The 24,083-nt window shown below is 35.3% G+C and overlaps 3 protein-coding genes and 1 non-coding gene across 7 annotated transcripts; 3 read left to right on the top strand and 1 right to left on the bottom strand.

The window, feature by feature from the left end:
• The first annotated feature begins 2,336 nt into the window (after positions 1-2,336).
• LOC110653293 (uncharacterized) lies at positions 2,337-4,138 on the top strand. Its single transcript, XM_058137153.1, has 4 exons — positions 2,337-2,573; positions 2,686-2,901; positions 3,538-3,735; positions 3,833-4,138. Exons 1-4 carry the CDS (start codon positions 2,337-2,339, stop codon positions 4,088-4,090), a joined length of 909 nt encoding a protein of 302 aa, XP_057993136.1. The 3' UTR covers positions 4,091-4,138.
• A 7,365-nt stretch (positions 4,139-11,503) lies between these two features.
• On the top strand, positions 11,504-13,711 carry LOC131173805 (protein SPOROCYTELESS-like). The gene is made up of 3 exons (XM_058136282.1): positions 11,504-12,252; positions 12,889-13,086; positions 13,184-13,711. The coding sequence occupies exons 1-3, from the start codon at positions 11,680-11,682 to the stop codon at positions 13,439-13,441; spliced, it is 1,029 nt and encodes a 342-aa protein (XP_057992265.1). The 5' UTR covers positions 11,504-11,679; the 3' UTR covers positions 13,442-13,711.
• Positions 13,712-15,194: 1,483 nt separating this feature from the next.
• Positions 15,195-15,276, bottom strand: TRNAS-AGA (transfer RNA serine (anticodon AGA)). The gene has a single exon. It is a non-coding gene; the product is annotated as a tRNA-Ser (tRNA).
• Positions 15,277-15,863: 587 nt separating this feature from the next.
• LOC110653359 (universal stress protein PHOS32) lies at positions 15,864-19,762 on the top strand. 4 transcript variants are annotated; one of them, XR_009144106.1, is made up of 4 exons: positions 15,864-16,797; positions 18,038-18,244; positions 19,165-19,213; positions 19,478-19,762. XR_009144106.1 is itself a non-coding variant. In XM_021808952.2 (3 exons), exons 1-2 carry the CDS (start codon positions 15,879-15,881, stop codon positions 19,170-19,172), a joined length of 927 nt encoding a protein of 308 aa, XP_021664644.2. In that variant the 5' UTR covers positions 15,864-15,878; the 3' UTR covers positions 19,173-19,213; positions 19,478-19,762. The 4 variants fall into 4 exon arrangements, 2 of the variants coding, with proteins under 2 accessions (XP_021664644.2, XP_021664642.2); XR_009144107.1 differs by lacking the exons at positions 18,038-18,244; positions 19,478-19,762 and adding an exon at positions 19,297-19,374 and having other exon boundaries at positions 19,165-19,261; XM_021808952.2 differs by lacking the exon at positions 18,038-18,244.
• The last annotated feature ends 4,321 nt before the right edge of the window (positions 19,763-24,083 follow it).

The raw sequence follows: 24,083 nt of genomic DNA on the forward strand, positions 1-24,083 counted from the left end.
TTAGTTCGATTTCAAAGTATGTGAATCTATAAATTAATGTTTATATACAATAAAATTAGTAAGTTTTAATTCATTAATATTAAAATTTTTGCCAACACAATTATTGTACTGTTACTCCTCCATTAACATGGAGGAATAATAGCTGTTTCAAGTGTGGCATAAGTTTGTTGGATACAATTATTTATGGTATATGGGGTTGAGATCCTTGGTTCTTTAATTACGTACATCAATCTCGTCTCTCTATGGCATGTTAATTAATTTGTAGCTCATGATGAGAACGTGCTTAAAGATTGATAATTTGAAGTGGGTATACCAAGTAGTAATGAAAGACATATTCTAAATATATAGGTCGACATTTTGGATTGCAATTAGCATCTAAAAGACCCTTTATTAAGTGTACTGTTCTATTAAGTAAATACAGGTAGGTAGATGATTGTTTATTTGTATACATATAACAAAATCCACATATAAAAAAAATAAAATATATGAAATTCGTATATTTTTATCTTGTGTTTATGATAGATAAATTTAGATAAATTTTCGGCGTTAAATTATTTATGCTTGTAAGAGGGTGCATAATTTGCTATTCTATTAACAAACAGATTATGCAATAAGGCAATGAAATTTGGAATTCAATCTAAATTAGGATATATGATAAGAAAAAGTGTGTTAGAATTCATCAAATTAATGATTAAAAAAAAATACATATGGCTGTAGAATACCTTTTCTGGTGCAGATGGTGCATGTGGTGGTATCTATATATGCTGTGAAAGGATTCTGTGGATGTTAATGATAACTATATGCTGGTAATCATTTCCATTAAAAGATTGGGATGCAGTGTGAAAATCAAGCATATCTGCTCACTTACTTGCTAATTTGGCTTCCTGTTCTTTGATAGCTCGGGCTTCATGCATGTGTTTTGACACATTCTTCCATTACCATTTTGTAAGTGCTTCTTCCTTACATTAGTGCATGCAAGCGTGTTCAATCTACCATCTGTGTTGTGTAATTTAAAATTCGATAAGTATGAATAGAATAATAAATTCAGTGATTAGTTTGTAAAAAATTTAGTCAGATATATGAGTTGTACATTTAAATTTAAGTCGATACTTAAGGGATAAGAGTGTTGAACCACTTATATTAAACACCCATCCATTAATAGTGTATATGTAAATTTATATATATATAAAATAAAAAATTATAATTATGTTGCAAATTTCATTTTCTTAATTTCCTTGTATTTAAAAGAAATTAAAATAATATAAAAACTTAATTGGTTGAAAGAATATAGATAGGTAGGTTACCATATTAGAATGTACCACATGGAGTCAGCTTTTTGATGTTTCCAAATGTGAAGAAGGCATCATTGCAACCCTAGCTATACCATAGCCAGATTCATATATTCAAGACCAAATCTTACTCTCTATGATTGCCCATAAACTCCACTCCCTCTTCTTTTTAATGCTTCATCTCCAAACACCCCTTTGATCATCACAAGATCACCACCATTGAAGTGACAGTATCCTGCAAAACATCAACTAATCTATTAGTTTTTCTCTTCTTTCTCTTCCACATAAGCAAGAAAAATATATATATTTTTTTACCGCAAAAATTAAAAAAAGAGCCCTAATCAGAATTTCCCATTTTGAACCAAACTGACACTGTGCTACAATACAAATCTGCTTTCTTGTTTTTACATTTTCCCCACAAGATAATACCGCTCATGCCTCCGACCGTGCCTGGTACAATTGGCTAATTATCTCAGATCGTAACACGTGTCAATGGGCCCAGGAGAAAAACAAATTTCCTCTTGTAGGGCCGTGTACTACAATCTTCAGTGGACAGTTCACTTCAATTTGGGGAGTGCAATGCACGAGCAGTAACTGAGAATCGGATTACTCATTTGGCATTGTGTATTGAAAAGCAAAGGAGCTATTTCCACGATTATTTCGCTGTTTCCAGGGAGGCGCTTTTATGGAGGAGGAAATGTCACTGACCACAGTATATCTGGAAATAGCAATCACCTGTGACTGAACCATGGCCTCATGGCTTTTCGCCCAGGCTCATAACAGGTGCTTGTGCTAGTGCTAGCTTAACCGCTTAACCCACTTCTTTCCTCCTCCTCCTCCTCCTCCCCTCCTCCCTCCCTCTCTCTCTCTCCACAAGATATATATATATATATATATATATATATATATATATATATATATATAGAAACATAGAGATAGGGTAAAAAGCACCATTTGTCTCTCATCAATCTCTAAAAATCCCAAGCTCTGTTCAAAACCAAACTCTTCTCTGTCTCTTTCTCTCCGAAAGGATCAGCCCAGACTTCAATGGCTGCTTCACTTCCATTCTTCCTCATGGAGCAAAACCAAGGACCCACCAAAATCAACATTGAATCAGGTTCTTCCAAATCGGAGCCTGCAAGTAACCGTGGCAGAAAGCCCAACAAAGGTCCACCAGCTTGCAAGAAGCAACCCCAAAGAGGTATGGGTGTAGCTAAGCTAGAGAACCTAAGGTTCCAAGAACGATTGAAGCAGATGAAGGAAACCCAACTCGAGTCTTTTAATGTTCAATCCGCTCAGTCTATAGTGCCCGATCCGATTCACAGTGTTCCGATAAGTAAGCTGGCAGTTATGGTGTACCCATGTTTAATGGTGGTGGGTTTTGGGTTTTGACCAGGGTCTACTGGTTAAACGGATTGGGAATGGTGGGTTTGCTGAGTTGGAAATGATAGTCCTGGTTCGGTCAGTTCTTGGTGAATCCGTTTTTAGAGCTCCAGATATGAGTGTTCGTGGTGGGACTACTGCTGCTGTGTTAGGGACCTCGAAAGAGCTCTCTTCAATGCCAAAGCTGATGCAGCATCACGAGCACAGTCCCTCTGATGTCTGCTTTAAGGTTTGTGTTTGAGGCTTTTCTTCTTATTCTTCTTCTTCCTCTCGGGAGGCGATGGGCGCTCAATGAAATGAGTCCTTTCTGTTTGTTTCCGCAGAAATTATATATAAAAAAGAAAATGGAAGGAAAACAACATTAATTTTGTGTTGCTCAAGCCTCAAACTTAACCATGTCATATTCACTATTGCCGTATTCTCGATTGAGTCTGAGAGATCTCTGTTCTCCCATATTTTTAAATACCTTTTCCAATCCTTATGTCTATATTGCTCCTTTTTGTACAATTTTTTTTGGATATACTCGTGTGTCAGATTCCTCTGGTGCCTGCCTAATTAATGTTTGACAGTTTCAGTGGTTTCTGTTTGGCTTCCCAGAAAGTGAGGAAAGTATAATAAAATAAAAGTTTTGAGTTTTCATTCTTCTTTCCTAAATAGATCTCAATTCTTAAACAAAGTAAGCCACATGGGTGGTTTTACGTACCAGACTGATCACTTGAGGGTTCTTTCATGTCCCGAATGAAAAAGCCTCAGCATTTCTGGTTAAGTTATTATGTCTTTTATCTATATATTCTTCATGGATATATAGATTTTATCGTTATAATATTTGCTATCAATTGCTAATGTAAATCAATATTTGTCGCAGAAGAAGAGATTCAATGAGGAGAATATAGGATATAATAACGGAATGAGAGAAAAGTTTGCAGAGATATCATCAACAATCAATGGTTCTGATTTTCTGGGACTGAATCCTGAAAATCACATCGACCTTAATGATCAAATGGGGGGATTTAGTACCAGAGCTGCAAGAAGTGCCTTGTACGCCAGTCATAACGACAGTGAGGTAAATATAATAGCCCAAGCAAATAATTTTTATTTTCTCTTTGCGACTTTCACTGATGAATGTTAATTAATTTGTTTGGTTTATGTGGGTTTTGCAGGGTGTAGAGGTAGTGGCAATCCACAGGAAGGGAAACCCAACGAGTGGAAGTGTGTTGATGGAATATGAGTTTTTCCCAGGAAAAAAAAGTGGGAAAAGCAGTACGCGTTTCGAGGAAATGGAATTTCCTGCAGAAGCTTCAGTTGCATTAGCGGGAGGTGGTGAAGCTTCCTGTGTTACAACTTCTGATTACAGTGGTTGCAGTGCATCTAATGCTGCTTCTAATTCTGTTGATTTGTCCCTCAAGCTTTCATATTAGAGACAAAGAGCAATGTCTGTTTTGGTGCTTTTTGATATCCGTGTCACTGTGTGTGTGTGATTACCCTATACCCTATAAACCCAAACCTTTTGTCTTCCATTTTGTCCTGGAACTGATACACCTACCAAAGGGGTGCACCATATATGCTTTCTCTCTTCAAGATTGTCAGAACTGCTTAGCTTTTTGTAGTCTTACCATTGTTTCGCTTATAATCTATATCTTACTCTTCTAAATCTCTATTAATTATTTATCACTAAGCTAGAGTTACTCTTATCAAGTGTTCATAGAATCTACAGGATGAGTAGCTATCTATATAGATATCATATTTATGTAAATATTTCCAGATCCGACAAGTAACAAAACTTTTGGCTACCCATGTTTGGTGCTGTACCAGTAACAAATATACGAAAAGAATTTTTAGCTGGATGCATCAAATTAATGTTGTTTTTCTTGTTTGTACATACTTTTGAAATGCTGTAACTGTAATCTTGCCCCATAGCATTAATCACAGTAACTATATAGTACTCTGCTACTTGCCTTGTACTATGCTTATCAAAAGAAAAAAAAAAAATCACTCTGCGTATAGCTTGTCATGCATTAGGTTGTTTAAACCTAATATCAGCATAAAAATAAGATAGCAAACATGAAAATTTATTATGAAGATGAGAAATAATAATAATATAACAAGAAATTAATCTGTACTACCTTACGTAGAAACAACTCTTTGCCTTTATATATATATATATATATATATATACACTTCAAGAGCTTTTGGTGTGTGGCACAAACCACAAACTCTCCGTCACTTCGTTTTTGGGTAGAATTTAAATAGACAGAAGGATTTGTGGTTTCTGTTATAGAACAAACACATCTAGTGGGGCTGAAACACAGAGAGCATCTCTCTTACTGTTTATGGGAGTCAAGCAAACTTTTATGGAGGCTTTAAGAACGTGAAAGATAGATAAAAAGCATGGCCGTAAAGACAAAGTTAAAATGTAAACCCTTGTTTCTTAACAGACATACTGGTGACTAGTAGCTGTGTAACAATGCTAGAAATTAGCTACTGATGAGAACTTCATTACAGATTATATATATATATATATATATATACTATATATATATATGTATATCTATATATATATAAGTAGATATCTCTGTGGGCACAGTATAGTACTATACTACCAGCTAGGTGGTATGCTGTGAGAGAAATGAGTAGTCTGTGTGTTTTTGTTGGTGGCATTTTTTAGAGAAAGGCTGTGTAGGCTTTTTCTAATTCTAGTTTATTAGTTTGTTTGTTTGTTGCCTCTGTTTCAACCTCAGTTTTGTGTTTATTCTTATATTTCTTGTTCATTGCCTCTCTCTTTTTCTCTCTCTCATATTTGTGTTCTTTGTTATTTCCACATTTTTTTTGGCAGGTATTGGCTGCTTAGAACTCTCTTTTGTGATTCTTCTGTTATCGGTGATGATCTCTTTGTTGATGATATGAACATATTTTTATGGAATTATATACATTGTATCTAAAGTATCTCCTAGATCTATGCAGTCCGTTACCCATATTTGCCAACCTGCTCCTAAAATCATAATTTTTAGAGCTCTAAATTTTAAAGAGCTGAATGACTTGGAATGTAGAGATGCTCTGGAAAGGAAATAGAATCCTGGAATTGACATATTGATCAATCTGCAAGCTTGGAGACGTGAGGGGCAAGAAACGAACCTGGCAAAATTCGAGAAGAAACGTAAAAAGCCCACGCGCGATAGATGGGCAAAGCCGTGATATTTGAGAATGCTATAGGCAATCCACGACGTATGAAAATAGAAAATATGTATGAAAAGTATATGATATATAAATAAATATGATGAAATAATTATAAAATGATAAACAAATTAAAAATGAAAATTATAAAAAAATAAATTGTTAAAAAAAAAAATATGAATAAATAAGAAGTGAAGAAAAAAAGAATAATCAAATTATTAAAAAAAAAAAATTATAATTAAATGGAAAAAAATTTTTAAAATGAAAGCTTTTAAATTATTAATGCAATTAATAATTAAAAAATTTTTAAGATAATTAGAGTAAATTTCACTAAATGTCTCAAATATTTTAATAAAATAGGAATATATTTTAAAGATAATTAATATATTATCAAAATTAAAATTAAAATTTATTTAATAAATTATGTATTTAATATTATTTAAAAATAATTAAAAGTTTAAAAATTAAAATATAAATAAAGTAGATAAAATAAGTAATAAATTTTTGTGGAATTAGTAATTAGTTTGGGTGTGTTTAGTTGAGGAGAAGTGAATAGACTGGGCTAAAATTGTCCATCTTTTCGAATAGTTTGGGCACCTCTAAAAAACAAAGGGATGTCTCCTTTCCTTTGTGCTACTTCTTTTGTCTCATCCTTTGACTCTTCTTCCTCTTGCTACTTTCCTCTCGCCGCCTTGTTCCTCATTTTCTCTTACCCGATCCCGACCTTTTTCCTTCCAAAAACTTTTCCTTTCAAAAACCTTTCTCAAAAAAACCCACCATCACGCCACCCTCTGCCCACCATCGCCACCCACCTTCCTCCACTTGCCACTCCCACCCCACGCCCTCACCACGCCGCCACCCCACTCCACCCGCTCGCCCTACCGCCACGTTAGCTCGCCGGCTCTCCTCTCCAGCTGTCCGTGGCTGCCTGCGCTTCCTCCCCGCGCCCCGTCGTGCTGTCATCCCGTCCTCCACCGCAGGTCATCCTCTCATCCACGTCCCCTCCCAGCCTCGTCCCACTACCTTTGCCTCACCAGCTAAAAGGAGCCCTTCACAAACCCTCTCCACCACAAACAGCCTGACCTCAATGATCAGTTCCTCGAAGAGCACAGCAGAAGGCATCGTCAAAAACAGAGCAAAAGAGCGGCTGCGCAAGGGCAGCTTCGGAATGATTAAATCCTCGAAAGTGGCTCGGGAGTTGTGACCCTATGAAATGGAATGAAAGATCCCTTAGGGTGGAGACATAGTGAAAGGACCATGATCATGGGAGGAGAGGGTGTGCTGTGTTTGGTGCATTGTGTTGTGCAGGGGTGGGAGCTCGCGGGGGAGGGGGGGCGCTAGGGTGAGGAAGCGGTGGTGGTGGTTGCGCAGTGTGAAGTTGCGTGTGTGCATGCGTGCTGGGTGCTATGGTCCCAGATATCCCGCAAATGACAAGTGACGCTGAAATGGTGAAGGCAGAACGTTAACGGTAACGAACGTGCCTTTGGAGGAGGAAGACGAGAAGGACACCAACCTAAATTTTTAGATTTTAATTTTTTAAATTTTAAATGTTAATTGTTTTGGGCTTTCTGATTATTTTCTATTATTTCTTTCTTGATTTTAGCTAGTTGATTGCGTCTGCTTATAATCTTTTTTGCTTTTTTTGATGATGCTGTTATTGTTGGTTTTTTTAGATTTTTGGTGGATTGTTGTTGGGTTTTGATTGATGCTGATTTTTGTCTGTGGAGAGGATGTTGATAATGTTAGAAAATGATGAATGCGTCATGGAGAATGAGAGTGTTGCATCTGATAATGTCGTGCATCTTGTTGACATGATAATTAATTAGTGCAACAAACTTGGTTTTCTGTTTGATTTTCTTGCTGTGATCATTGTTGAAATTCATCAAGACGAGTCAGTCTAAAAAAAGGAATTACTAAAATGCAAATTGGTCTCTTCAATTACGGTCATGTGAGGCAAGCTTCCAAAACTTCTAAGAAAGTTGTCTTATTGTTCATGCTCCAAAATTCTTTCTTGATTGCTTTAAGTTTGCTCATATCTGCTTGGTAGGATTGGCAGTATTAATAATTTTGATTGCAGATCTTGTTGATTGCTATGTACTTGTTGTTGGTTCTTTAAATGTGCATTTTTTGAATATGGATGGAGGAAAGTGGGTGCCCATGGAAAATTATAAAATTGATGGAGTGCGCATTGTATCTGCCCCTATGAAAACTAATTAAGAAAATTGAGAATTGATCATGAAAAAAAGTTGGAATGCTTGAGGTTTCTTATGTTGTATAATGTCATGGTATTGGAGTTATGGCACAAATGTGGCCTAATCTGTCCTTTGTCATCCACAAAATGGGCTCATCTTGTGTGATTTGTCACTATATCATCTATAAAATCGGTGTGTGATTACTATCTGTTTCAATGGTTATCTGATGAATGGTGCTTGATCGAAGATTGTTACCAAGAACAGTGCTAGTAGTGTCTAACCTTTTTGTTCTACTTCCTTTCCTTTTAGTCTTTTCTAATTCTCCTTTCTTATATTAAACTATACTAAATCCAGAAATATTCATGTCAGCTCAGATCTGACTCAGATCTTTATCTTTTTTATGGAACCGTTATTTCCATTGGCTTTTACAATCTAGATTTTTCTCTTTTTTTTTCTCTTTTTTAGGAATACTAATCGCACTTGCAAGTTTATTCTTCGTTTATTCTTCTTTTTTTTATTTTTTTTCCTATTCTGATCTCTAGACACTATGTACAATTAAATGATGTGTTCTTTTGTTTTATACATGTTAATTTATAACAACACATGTGATATGGTGTGATTATTTTTGAGACATTTGAGACACTTGTCTTATTATAGAGAAAAGGATAGAAGCTAGTCTGGTAAGCTAGTGAAGAAATTCAATGTGTTAGGTGTCATGATGAGATGAGGCCTATTATGGTAAACAGAGTAATGATGACATATATAAGGATTTCATATATTGGCATGTTATATTGGCTAATATGACCAAATATAATGTGTTTGACTGAAATATGGAAACAGTACAGCGCATATGAAATATAATGGCAGGTAATTAACATTATATTATCTTCATCATAATGTCAAACAAATTTTAATTAGTTGACTTTATTGTGTGTTTAAATTTTTTTTTTTCAATTTTTTTTAATTGTGTATAGGGTATTATTTGTATTGTAGTCATTTCTCAGGTATTGTTCTGTTTGTTTTTTTTCTGCTTTTCAGAGTTTGTTTAATGTTGCTGCTTTTTTTTGTTTGTTTAATGTTGTTAGTACAATTGTTAGATTATCTGGCTTTGATGATCTTTTGTCTTCAATCTGTATCAATATGTTTGATCTTTTGCTGCCTCATTCTATCTTCTGCCATTCTGATTAGGGATATGTGCTGTTTTTCTATGTTTCATGCTTTAACTCCTTTGCTCTATAACTCTGTGGCTCAATCATTTTTTTTTTCTTTTTCATTTTTGTCTCATTGTTTGTCTCTTTGTTGTTGTGTGTGTTGTATATTGATGTGTTGTATTCCTGCTCTTAATGCCTTTTGTTCAATTTTCCTTGCCTCAATGTGTCAATGGAACCTAATTTTGTGAAATTTAATTTTGAAACTTACCTTTGGAGAATTGCTTTAGATTTTTCAAAATTTTTTTGGCATTTTATGTCATAAATAAATTAATACTTCTCCTCTTCCTAGTCTCAAAAATAAGAGATTCTGAAAACAAACTAGAAAAAGAAAAATGAAAGCGAAATGCATGCCAATGGCATTCATAATATAATAATATAACACAATAATGTTATATGAAATTTCTTTTCATTTCATTGCGTAGATTTGGAGTCTGAGTCTTGGCATCTATTGTAGCGTACTCTTAGCAGCTTGCTGTTGCCGTATGCTCTTCATAGCCCAAAAATCTCAGCTCTTTCTTTTCTTTGCATTTGAGTGTTGCATTTGTTCTTGGAGTGATGTTCTCTTGCTTGTCTTTTTTTGTTTCTTTTTTTTTCAGTTTATATATGCTTACTTTTCATCATAATATTTTCTCATCCATCCATGGCACATCATTAATTGCTATAATTGCATTTCTCCCCTTATTAGATCCACTATGCACCTAGGCTATTGTTTTATCTTATAGATAATGCAGCCGCCAATCAGCGTGCGTCAAGTGTGCATGCTAAGAGAGTGCGGGCTGTGTTTTGTTTGGACTATCTGCAATTCTTACAAAATTGAAGAATGTGATATGTTTCTCCCTATGTTTCAGTTCCCATGGTTCCCAAAATATAGAGAGAGCTTGCAGTGATATGTGTTGTATGTGATGAATGGATTTTCAGATTTTCTGCTATGCCTTTTTAGAAAAGATGCTTTTACTGGATTGTGATGTACATCATTTTTTTTCTTGAAGGATGCATGTGCTCAGCTTCTTATGCTACCAGGGACACATTCTTCCATTACCATTTTGTAAGTGCTTCTTCCTTACATTAGTGCATGCAAGCGTGTTCAATCTACCATCTGTATTGTGTAATTTAAAATTCGATAAGTATGAATAGAATAATAAATTCAGTGATTAGTTTGTAAAAAATTTAGTCAGATATATGAGTTGTACATTTAAATTTAAGTCGATGCTTAAGGGATAAGAGTGTTGAACCACTTATATTAAACACCCATCCATTAATAGTGTATATGTAAATTTATATATATATATAATAAAAAAATATAATTATGTTGCAAATTTCATTTTCTTAATTTCCTTGTATTTAAAAGAAATTAAAATAATATAAAAATTTAATTGGTTGAAAGAATATAGATAGGTAGGTTACCATATTAGAATGTACCACATGGAGTCAGCTTTTTGATGTTTCCAAATGTGAAGAAGGCATCATTGCAACCCTAGCTATACCATAGCCAGATTCATATATTCAAGACCAAATCTTACTCTCTATGATTGCCCATAAACTCCACTCCCTCTTCTTTTTAATGCTTCATCTCCAAACACCCCTTTGATCATCACAAGATCACCACCATTGAAGTGACAGTATCCTGCAAAACATCAACTAATCTATTAGTTTTTCTCTTCTTTCTCTTCCACATAAGCAAGAAAAATATATATATTTTTTTACCGCAAAAATTAAAAAAAGAGCCCTAATCAGAATTTCCCATTTTGAACCAAACTGACACTGTGCTACAATACAAATCTGCTTCTCGTTTTTACATTTTCCCCACAAGATAATACCGCTCATGCCTCCGACCGTGCCTGGTACAATTGGCTAATTATCTCAGATCGTAACACGTGTCAATGGGCCCAGGAGAAAAACAAATTTCCTCTTGTAGGGCCGTGTACTACAATCTTCAGTGGACAGTTCACTTCAATTTGGGGAGTGCAATGCACGAGCAGTAACTGAGAATCGGGTTACTCATTTGGCATTGTGTATTGAAAAGCAAAGGAGCTATTTCCACGATTATTTCGCTGTTTCCAGGGAGGCGCTTTTATGGAGGAGGAAATGTCACTGACCACAGTATATCTGGAAATAGCAATCACCTGTGACTGAACCATGGCCTCATGGCTTTTCGCCCAGGCTCATAACAGGTGCTTGTGCTAGTGCTAGCTTAACCGCTTAACCCACTTCTTTCCTCCTCCTCCTCCTCCTCCCCTCCTCCCTCCCTCTCTCTCTCTCTCTCTCTCCACAAGATATATATATATATATATATATATATATATATATATAGAAACATAGAGATAGGGTAAAAAGCACCATTTGTCTCTCATCAATCTCTAAAAATCCCAAGCTCTGTTCAAAACCAAACTCTTCTCTGTCTCTTTCTCTCCGAAAGGATCAGCCCAGACTTCAATGGCTGCTTCACTTCCATTCTTCCTCATGGAGCAAAACCAAGGACCCACCAAAATCAACATTGAATCAGGTTCTTCCAAATCGGAGCCTGCAAGTAACCGTGGCAGAAAGCCCAACAAAGGTCCACCAGCTTGCAAGAAGCAACCCCAAAGAGGTATGGGTGTAGCTAAGCTAGAGAACCTAAGGTTCCAAGAACGATTGAAGCAGATGAAGGAAACCCAACTCGAGTCTTTTAATGTTCAATCCGCTCAGTCTATAGTGCCCGATCCGATTCACAGTGTTCCGATTCAGTTTGGCCAAGTAAGCTATGGTGTACCCATGTTTAATGGTGGTGGGTTTTTGGGTTTTGACCAGGGTCTACTGGTTAAACGGATTGGGAATGGTGGGTTTGCTGAGTTGAATGATAGTCCTGGTTCGGGTCAGTTCTTGGTGAATCCGTACGTTTTTAGAGCTCCAGATATGAGTGTTCGTGGTGGGACTACTGCTGCTGTGTTAGGGACCTCGAAAGAGCTCTCTTCAATGCCAAAGCTGATGCAGCATCACGAGCACAGTCCCTCTGATGTCTGCTTTAAGGTTTGTGTTTGAGGCTTTTCTTCTTATTCTTCTTCTTCCTCTCGGGAGGCGATGGGCGCTCAATGAAATGAGTCCTTTCTGTTTGTTTCCGCAGAAATTATATATAAAAAAGAAAATGGAAGGAAAACAACATTAATTTTGTGTTGCTCAAGCCTCAAACTTAACCATGTCATATTCACTATTGCCGTATTCTCGATTGAGTCTGAGAGATCTCTGTTCTCCCATATTTTTAAATACCTTTTCCAATCCTTATGTCTATATTGCTCCTTTTTGTACAATTTTTTTTGGGTATACTCGTGTGTCAGATTCCTCTGGTGCCTGCCTAATTAATGATTGACAGTTTCAGTGGTTTCTGTTTGGCTTCCAAGAAAGTGAGGAAAGTATAATAAAATAAAAGTTTTGAGTTTTCATTCTTCTTTCCTAAATAGATCTCAATTCTTAAACAAAGTAAGCCACATGGGTGGTTTTACGTACCAGACTGATCACTTGAGGGTTCTTTCATGTCCCGAATGAAAAAGCCTCAGCATTTCTGGTTAAGTTATTATGTCTTTTATCTATATATTCTTCATGGATATATAGATTTTATCGTTATAATATTTGCTATCAATTGCTAATGTAAATCAATATTTGTCGCAGAAGAAGAGATTCAATGAGGAGAATATAGGATATAATAACGGAATGAGAGAAAAGTTTGCAGAGATATCATCAACAATCAATGGTTCTGATTTTCTGGGACTGAATCCTGAAAATCACATCGACCTTAATGATCAAATGGGGGGATTTAGTACCAGAGCTGCAAGAAGTGCCTTGTACGCCAGTCATAACGACAGTGAGGTAAATATAATAGCCCAAGCAAATAATTTTTATTTTCTCTTTGCGACTTTCACTGATGAATGTTAATTAATTTGTTTGGTTTATGTGGGTTTTGCAGGGTGTAGAGGTAGTGGCAATCCACAGGAAGGGAAACCCAACGAGTGGAAGTGTGTTGATGGAATATGAGTTTTTCCCAGGAAAAAAAAGTGGGAAAAGCAGTACGCGTTTCGAGGAAATGGAATTTCCTGCAGAAGCTTCAGTTGCATTAGCGGGAGGTGGTGAAGCTTCCTGTGTTACAACTTCTGATTACAGTGGTTGCAGTGCATCTAATGCTGCTTCTAATTCTGTTGATTTGTCCCTCAAGCTTTCATATTAGAGACAAAGAGCAATGTCTGTTTTGGTGCTTTTAGATATCCGTGTCACTGTGTGTGTGTGATTACCCTATACCCTATAAACCCAAACCTTTTGTCTTCCATTTTGTCCTGGAACTGATACACCTACCAAAGGGGTGCACCATATATGCTTTCTCTCTTCAAGATTGTCAGAACTGCTTAGCTTTTTTATGATCTTACCATTGTTTCGCTTATAATCTATATCTTACTCTTCTAAATCTCTATTAATTATTTATCACTAGCTAGGTTACTCTTATCAAGTGTTCATAGATCTACAGGGATGAGTAGCTATCTATATAGATATCATATTTATGTAAATATTTCAGATCCAAACGAAGTAACAAAACTTTTTGGCTACCCATGTTGGTGCTGTACCAGTACAACAAACATATACGAAAGAATTTTTAGCTGGATGCATCAAATTAATGTTGTTTTTCTTGTTTGTACATGCTTTGAAATGCTGTAACTTGTAATCTTGCCCCATAAGCATTAATCACGGTAACTATGTAACTAACTCTTACTAACAGCCTTGTACTATGCTTATCAAAAGAAAAAAAAAAAAATCCTCCATAGCGTATAGCTTGTCATGCATTGGGTTGTTTAAACCACTAATATCAGCATGAAATAAGATGGCAAACATGAAAATTCAATATGAAGATGGGAAATAATAATAATATAACAAGAAATTAATCTGTGCTACCTTACGTGAAAACAACTCTTCTGCCTTTATATATATATATATATATATATATACACTTCCAAGGAGCTTTTGGTGTGTGAAGCTGAAAACCCTAGAAACTCTCCGTCACTTCGTTTTTGGGTAGAATTTAAATAGGCAGAAGGATTTGTGGTTTCTGTTATAGAACAAGCTTACATCTGTTAAGGGCTGAAACACAAGAAGAGCATCTCTGTATTACTGTTTATGGGAGTCAAGCAAACTTTTATGGAGAGCTTTAAAGAACGTGAAAAAGATAGATAAAAAGCATGGCCGTAAAGACAAGTTAAAATGTAACCCTTGTTTCTTAACAGACATACTGGTGACTGGCTGGCTGGCCAGCCAACGGCTGCTAGGGGTGGCTACTGATGAGAGCACAGTACAGATTATATATATATATATATATATATATATCCTGCAGGGCACAGCATACTATACAACACACAGTAGTACTAACCTGCAATAAGTATGTATATGCAGAGAGAGAGAGAAACTGGTAGTCTGTGTTAGTCTCAGAATAGTATAAGTAGAAAGGCTGTGTGGAAGCTTTTTCTAATTTCGTTTTTATTGGTGGGTTGTTTCCTGATCAGTGATCAACCCTTGCCCTATACTTACGATCACTGATCAGCTTCATTGCCTCTCTCTCTCTCTCTCTCTCTCTCTCTCTCTCTCTCTCATACATCCCATGTTTGTTGTTATTTTATTTTATTTTTATTGGCAGTAGAACTCTACTTTCTGGAATCTTTTGTTCTTTCTTTGTATCGGTGATGATGATGTGAACATGTATATGAACATTTTCCTACCTTGTATGCATCCGTTCTCCTAGCTCTATGGTGATTGAAGACTGCCGTTACTGCAAAAGTTTCAACCATACCCTAAAATCTAAATTTTTTAAGAGCTGCATGCATGGATCCTGCTCTATATTTCCTATATAGAGATGCTCTGGAATTGACATATTGATCAATCTGCAAAACTGCGAGGACTGAATAGAAAACTTTTGAGCACAAAAAAGGATGAAGAAACGTGAACGGCAGGATTCGAACCTGCGCGGGCAAAGCCCACATGATTTCTAGTCATGCCCGATAACCACTCCGGCACGTCCACTTTTAAGCGACGTATGGCCTTAGAAGAAATATATAGAATAGTATTGATGTGAAACAGTGACCGAACTACAAATTCAATTGAAGAAATCCAAATTAAAATCTGTAATTTGTAAAAATAATATACATAAATAAATATAAATTGATAAAAAAAAAAGAAGGATAGACGAGGTAAAGGTAAAAAATTATAGAAAAAATGGATTTCTTCTTGTCAACAGAACTATGAAAATGAGTAATGCAATTATTTTAAAAAATTTTTAAGATTAGAGAGTGAAATTGTTAATATGCTCTCAAAATTTTTAAAAATTTCAGGGCCAATGCCCTCCTTGGCTCTGGCTTCGTCTATAATGCAAAAGCGAGAGATTTAATATATTATTAAAATTAAAATTTATCAAAAAAATAATTAAAATTAAAAATTCGGAAAATATATTATTTATATATTTAAATAAGTACATAAATTTATTTGTAAAGATTAAAATGAGGATGGTGTGCTCAGTTTGTGGAGCAGATAATTGACTAATTAGTAATTGCATGATAAAAGTGAATAGTTTGGGCTAAGGTCCCACTAAGGGAAGTGGAGGCCCAACCCAAATAAAAAACAAACCGATGTTTCCATCCCTTTGGTGGGTTTCTTTTGTCTTTATAACTTACTCTCGCCGCTCTTGTTCTCTCCTGCCTACCGAAATCGCCACCATTTTCTCTGCAATTATTATCTCTTTTTCTCCGTCTTTACCTTTCCTTTCAAAAATGAATCCTCAGCAAAACCCTGTAGATCCCGACCACCCTCAGCTTCCCACCATCAAGATGCACCACCCTTCCTCCCCTTGCCACTCCCACCACCACCACCACCTCGCCGCCACCCCTACCCCCACCGCCGGCGCTCGCCGCAAGATTGGCGTGGCTGTCGACCTCTCCGATGAGAGTGCCTACGCTGTCCGCTGGGCCGTCCACCACTATATCCGTCCAGGTGATGCTGTCATCCTCCTCCACGTCAGCCCTACCTCCGTCCTTTTCGGTGCTGACTGGGGTCCACTTCCCCTTCCCAGCCCCACACAAACCCCTACGCATTCCTCTCAGCCTGACCTCAATAAAGACGGTTCCAATTCATCTCATGAAGAGCACAGCAATGGCAATAGTCAAAAAGAGCGGCAGCTTGAGGATGATTTCGACGCCTTTACATCCTCGAAAGTGGCTGATCTCGCGAAGCCGCTGAAGGAAGCACAGATCCCTTATAAGATCCACATAGTAAAGGACCATGACATGAAGGAGAGACTGTGTTTGGAGGTGGAGAGGTTGGGGTTAAGTGCGGTGATCATGGGGAGTAGAGGGTTTGGAGCTGCTAAACGAGGAAGCGATGGGAGGTTGGGTAGTGTGAGTGATTACTGTGTGCATCATTGCGTGTGTCCGGTGGTGGTGGTTAGATATCCAGATGACAAGGACGCTGGTGGAAATGGTGAAGGCGAGGCCATAGTTAACGTTAACGTGCCTGTGGAGGAGGAAGACGAGAAGGACACCAACCGCAAAGGTTAGATTTGGCTATTTTTTAAATCATAAATGTTAAAGGTTTTGGTTTTGATTTTGCATTATATTCTAGGTTTGCTGTAGACCTTCTGATTATGATTGGCAGTCTTGTTTCTGTCTTTATTATGAGCTTGGATTTGTCATATGATTATTTAAGGTTTTGAAAATCTTGTTGGTTTCTAGTTGGATGCTGAGATTGGTGGTTGGTCTGTGGATGTTTTGATGAGGCTGTTGAAAATGATGAATGCGTCAAATGATGGAGAGAGTGTTGATACGAACTATAATAATCGTGCATCTTGTTGACATGATAATTAATTAGTGCAACAAACTTGGTTTTCTGGAGATGCTGCTTATGATCATGAAAGATGTTTCATATCAGCAAGACGAGTCATACTAAAATGAGGATTGTTATCTTTGCAAATTGGTCTAATTGCATTGGTCATGTAAGGCAATATAGATGAAACACGAAAGTTCATGTTATTGTATTCATTCCTAGACCTTTTCTTAGCGTTTCAAGTTGCCTACTTCTCTGCCAAAACAGTTAATGGATATTACTAATAGCTTTGGCAGAGGATGCTTATTTGATTGCTTACTGCCTGTGGTAACTTTGTTGGTCTTGTTTATTGAATCTATATGGAGAAGTGGGAAAATGTTTCCTTGCAATTGATGGAAAGTGCATGGTGTCTGCCCTAATGCAAAACTAAGGAAAGGAATATTAAATTAATTGATCATAGAAAAGTTGGAAAAATGCTCAAAGGGCTTCATTGGATGGTTGCCTATGGTATTGGGTTTATGTTGGGATTGATGATGTGAAAATTAAAAAACTTGAGCACAAAATGGGCCTCATCTTGTCCTTTGTCATGGTTAATTACTTATAAATCCTATGTGATCCTATCTGTTCAGTAAACCTTATGGGGTGAAATGGATCGTATATTGTTAACAAGAAGAGTGCTAGATCTGTCATGCTTAGTGACCTAACACAATTGTGGTATAGTGAACTAGTTTTCCTTTCTTCTACTTCCCTTTAACTCTTTCATGTCAGCAAATATAATAAATGCTGACTAGCTCAGATCTGACTCAGATCTTTTGGTGCCTTTGGAACTGTAATTGAACCGAATTCCGTTTTATTTCATGCATCTTCTCTTCTTTTTTTTTCCCCAATCTAGAGGAGTATCACTAATGTTGCTTCTTGCAAGTTTATTCTTCTTTACTTATGCATTTTTTTTTTCTAAAATACGTCTCAGGACTATATAGACAATGATGTGAATCAAGAGTTTCTGGTTCCTGTTTAATTTTAACACGTGTTCAACATCAACATGTGATATAAGGCACTTGCATTTGAGACACTTGGAATATTTATCTTAATGGACAGACAGCTAGCTGGTAAGCTAGTGAAGAAATTCAATGTGGATAGGTCATAGATAAAGGATGAGGCCAATTAGTTGAAACAGGTAATGTGTGGAACATCTTCAAGGATTTCATATGTTAGCATGTTATATTGGCTAAGCACCAAATATAATGTGGTTTGACTGAAATATGGAAACAGTACAGCGCATATGAAATGCAATAGATTATGTTGGCAGGTGATTAACATTATAAATTCTTCCAAAATTTACATCGTTAATTGCAATCTGGTTATTGGACTTTTTTATTAGGTGTTTTTCAATTGTGTTTAGGGTAGTATTTGAGCATTTGACATTTTAGTTTGATTCAAGGTATTGTTCCTTACTTCCTTAGCATCTCTGTGTAATTTCTTGACTGCTTTTTTTAAGAGTTTGTTTAATGTTGTTGCAACAATTGTTAGATTGTCTGGCTTAGTTAGCTTGTTGATGAACATATCAAAATGTATGCCTGATCTATTGCTCTGGAAAGTGTTCAATCTGTACTCTGCCCATTCTATCTAATACATTTTGATTTAGGGATGTGTGCTGTTTATTGCGACCCTCATGCTTCTCAACTCTGGCTGAAAAGGAGATAAATTGTCATATCATTTTTTTTTACTCTTCTTTTGTCTCTCTGATTGTAATATTGTTGTTTGATGGTGTGTTGTATATGGCAATATTATTTTGACCTGTTCTCCTTGCCTCTTATAAATAATTGAACTGCAATTTGTGTAACAATAAGGTCATGGGAACCTAATTTTGTTGAAATCCTTGTCAGAAATGCTGCTTTGGCATTCATATTGGAATTTTTTAAATGTATTTTAGTCATAATGGGCCAATACTCTCCACTCTTCTCACAAACAAAATAAGAGATTCTGAGCGGAGACGAAGAAAGTAAAAATGAAAAACCAGATGCATAATCTTGGCATTCATAATGGGTTTACATAAACTTGCATGTTAAATGACATCAATTTTTTCTCATTTGACAGATGCGTAGTCTGAGCATTGGAATCTATGGTTAGCTCCTCTTCATAGCCGGTATGCTGGCTGTTGCTTGAAATCTCATAGCTTCTTCTTAAAGATCTTTTCCCTTCTTTGCATTTGAGTGTGGAGTGATGTTCTTCCGCTTGTCTTTGCATTTGCTTGTCTTTTTGTTTTCAGTTTGGATAGCTTTATACTATTCATGCTTTTGCACATAATATTTTCTCATCCATCCATGGCAAACATGTAATTGCTTGTATTTAATGCATTTCTCCCTATATAGATCCAATTATGCACCTAGGCTGTTTTTTTATCTTATAGATAATGTAGCAGTCGTCAATCGACGGAGATTAGGTGTGGCATGCTAAGAGGGACACGGTGTTGTTTTGTTGGACTATCTGCAAAATTGAAGGTTGTAGAATGCTCCATATGTTTCTCCCTTGTCAACGGTTCCCATGTATGAAACTAGAGAGAGCTTGCAGTGATATTTGTGTAGCTGATGAATGTAAGGTTTTCAGATTTTCTGCTATGCCTTTAGAAAAGATGCTTTTACTGGATTGTGATGTACATCATTTTTCTCTTGAAGATTGCATCTCTCCAAGTTTATCTGCCGTTTTTAGAAATTTGTTTAACCATTCCTTTTAAAACTGAGGATTGTTTCCATCTGGATGTTGGGTGTGGAATGGCATGATAGTCTGTTTCACCCCTGCTGCGGCTCCAAAGGGAAACAAAGGTGCAAATTACTTGCTAACAACTTTCTTAAGTAATTTTGGTTATTATGGTTAGTCAATGGCTTTACACTTGAATAATTATAGTTTTTCATTCTATGCTAGTCTTTAACATTTTAGTTTACACTCAAAAAGTTTCTGAAATTTAAAATTTTAATAATGTTTTTTACTCAAAATTTAAATAGCAAAAAATTTTTGTAACTTGTGAAATAGAAATAATTGAAATGTATAATATATCCAATTTTTTTTTTCTGGGTTTTAATATTGCCAATTAGCTTATAGGGGATGTGCTTCAAGGTGAATTATATTTTACATATTGAACAGGAAGAAAATTTATGAAAATATTATTTAAGTTCCTGGAGTGGTAAATTTCTTTTAAATGTGATGTTAATATTGATATTGATATTAAAATAATTAAATACAATTAATAAATAAAAAATAAACAAAATAAAATTTTGAAATTCAGTGGTTTTCTTCCACTTCGGAAGTGTGATTGTTTAGTTAAAAGATGGGAGAGAGGGGATATTACTTTTTATGTACATTGGGAGTATTTTATAATTTCTTGGCTAAAGAATTAAAACATAGCAATGCAAAATATTCAAAATCAATAGCTATAAGCAGTCGGAAAAAAATAGTGGCTGGGTAAGCCAGCAAAGCAATGTTCCGGAGCAAACATCCTTTATTTTTGAGTCTTTGACGTGTTTTGATAGAGTTCGTTGGAGTACCTCTTTGCATATTTGAATTAGCTGGTGATCAGAAGCAATAATGAATTTTGATTCAGTTTTAATAAATTTTCTAATGTTCAAAAGAAATAAATCAATAAAAAATTTAAATCTTAATATTTACTCTCTATCCTAACATGTAAATTACTTGTTTATAACATCAAATAAAATAAACTAAACAGATATCTTAAGCTTATCAATACTTGCTTTTCTTATAAATAAAATTACTTTATGATAAAATTCAAAATTATTATTTGTATGAGACGACAATTGATTGTGTGTTGAAATTGATTTTTTTTTTCAAAAAAAGAAAATAAATTCTCTAATAATTCATACTGATGCATAGCTTATTTAATCAAATGTTAAATTAGTTAATAGATTATACACCAATTCTAAATTTAATTGAGTGATGTGATCATATTATAATGGTAACATTTTAGAAAGAATTCTTGTATTACATGTAGACAAGACAATGTGAATGATGGCTTCTCTAAGAAGAGGCTTCATTCAACAAAATGGATTGAGCCGAATCCTTCACATAAACATCACCATCTGATTATCAAGTAATGCCGCTTTTCAACTTACCAATTATTCATCCCTACCATCTCGAGGGTGGCCTCTGTCTCATAATCCGATCCAATTTTTTAATTTTTTAAATACATGTTAAATTTATATTAGAATAAATTTAATTATCATTAAATTAAATATTTATATGAAAATATGTATAGAACTAATTAAATTATATATATAAAGTGCATGAATGTATGTATAAAAATTTAATCTAACGATGGATACACTCATTTTCATAGAAGTTCTAATTCTCTATAAATAATTTTTTTTTTTACAAAAGTTAGAACTAAAATTGAACCCTTTAGTTCCGCGATCATGATTATTCCATTCTTAATTTCAATTTTTTTATTCTCAAAATTAAAACTATATTTTTTTATGTAGAATACTATATATTATAATTCAATAGATTTTTCCATTAATAAAATAAATTTAATTTTTATAATATCTTTTTTTTTTGTCACGATCCGATTCTACGGGCCGAATCGACACTACGACCTGGATCAGCATAAAGTTCTCGAGGCCCGTAGTAAATCTTATTGTTCCAAAATCCATGACTAGAGCCAAAAACTGAGGCTCAATATGTGAATAAAATATAATAGAATATTACATTTTACTCGGGTCAACCCATCCCGAGAACCTGTAACACCCCAAATTTTATTATTTATGAGTATTTTTGATATTTTAATTTTATTTAAATTTTAGGAATTTTTTTGAGATTTTAAAATATAAACTTTGATGATTTTTAAAAATTAATTTAAAGACCACGTGGCAAAACTAAAAATATATTTGATTTTCGAAGTTTTCTGAAATTTTTCCCTCTCTTTTCTCTTTCTTTTCTCTCTCCAAGATTTGCATTAAATGAGCAGTGCTTAAATAGGATTAAAAATCCATAAAATATAGAAAATTACGATTCTTTAAAGTTTTATAATTTTTAGAGCTTGTTTGATCAATAATAAGGACTAAATTGAAATTTTGTGTATTGTGATGGATGATTGATTTTCTTTTTCTTTATTTGTATTATTAAATAAATGTAATATGATTGAGTAAAATATTAATTTTAATTGTAATTTCGATATTATAATATGTTTATCATGCACATGCATCACTTATATGAATATATTTATTTAGTTAAACTATAGTCACGATTTATGTTGCATTATGCCATGGATGTTGTTGTGGTAATTATATGTTATGATTGATACTACAGGTGTGTGAGTGCTCCAAATTACCTTTTGATGTTATGATGTGAAAATGTTGTGTATGTTGCATTTCACTTAGTTATAGAGATTATAGTTAAGATTGATATTTTACGAGGATATTTTGTTAGGTTAACCTACTTTTCTACCTGTTGTTTATCAATATTGTGTAATTTTAATTACTCGATTTATTTGAATTAATATTTTTATCATGTTGGAAAACTTAAATATGTTATGCATGTTAATGGATTGTATTTATTTTATGTTGATGAGTATGTGGAGGAATTGAGTATTTATTGTGTTTACAGTCGGGTGAGTCAAAGAAATTGGGCCTAAATGGGCCTTAGAGTTGGGTTAATGAATAGTAAAAGTTGTCTAAAGTGTTGGGAAAAGTCTAATAGGAGTCACATGCGGAAAAATAGGGTCCATATTCATATATTGTGTATAAATATGAGTCTAGAATTTTGTGGGCTAGGTCCCATGGACGAACCATCGATATGATGGCCAAAGATATGGTCCACCGAAGATTGATAGAATGTAGCAATGGATGAATGAGAGACTATGAAGGTGAAAAGATTCTTTTGATGTGGTGGTTGATCGAGCGCACAGATTGAGATTAGCAAGAGGACATTCGGACCTTGTTTGAAAATGTTCCTCATTTGTCTCCGTGTTTGCCATGAGGTTGGGTAGAAACCCTACAACTTTAGAGTGCCCTTTAGTGACAACATAGAAGTAGACATGGTATTATGGTAGTGGATGGAAAGATCCTCATGTAATCATGGGGATGAACAAAAGGTGTATTTCCACATACCGTGTGGAAGAGTTTAGTTTTGATGGTGGCGTGGCTCCATATAATTTGAATTAGTGCTAGAAAAATGTTGAGGCGTGGATGCCAAGGGTATTTGGCATTAGTGAGAGATACAATGGAAAATGTTAGAATTTATGGATGTCTTCGCATTGATGTTATATATCCATGCCACGATGGCACCAGAGAATTGAAAGAGTTGAAGGAGCAAGCTTTTGGACAAGGGTTTCAGCACTTCACTTTATTTGTGAGAAAGAAGGATGGGTCATTGAGGTTGTGTATCGACTGACAGACGGTGAACAAGGTGAAGAACAAGTATCCACTTCGATCGATGATTTGTTTGATAGCTAGATTCTTTTCAAGATATACCATCAATTGAGAATCGGGAATGAGACAAGATATGGTCATTATGAGTTCTTGGTGATGTCTTTTGGACTCACTAATGCACCGACCTTCATGGACTTGATGTGTTCAAGCCATTTTATTCATAGATGACATTAGGAAGAACACGTGTGGCACTTGAGGATGGTGTTGAAATGTGAATTTTGGCTAGAAAGCATCTCATTCTTGGGACACGTGGTTTAGTGGATCCCAAGAAAAAGATTTCTAACTAAGTTGACCAGAAGAATGTTCCATTCATTTGGACAAATGATCGTGAGGTGAGTTTAGTGGTGAAGGATAGTTGGCCTAGGTGTGTTTTGATGCAGAATGGAAAGGTAGTGGCTTATGCTACCCATGATTTGGAAATGGTAGTCTTTGCACTTAAAAAGATATACACCGACCACAAGAGTTTAAAGTACATCTTCCAACAGAGGATTTAAACTTGAGACAGAGGAGATGGATGGAGCTGACTATGATTGCACCATCGGAAGGCCAATGTTGTGGCAGATGCCTAAAATCTTCCGG

Source organism: Hevea brasiliensis, chromosome 15, assembly GCF_030052815.1.
Source record: "Hevea brasiliensis isolate MT/VB/25A 57/8 chromosome 15, ASM3005281v1, whole genome shotgun sequence".
Classification (NCBI taxonomy): Eukaryota; Viridiplantae; Streptophyta; class Magnoliopsida; order Malpighiales; family Euphorbiaceae; genus Hevea; species Hevea brasiliensis.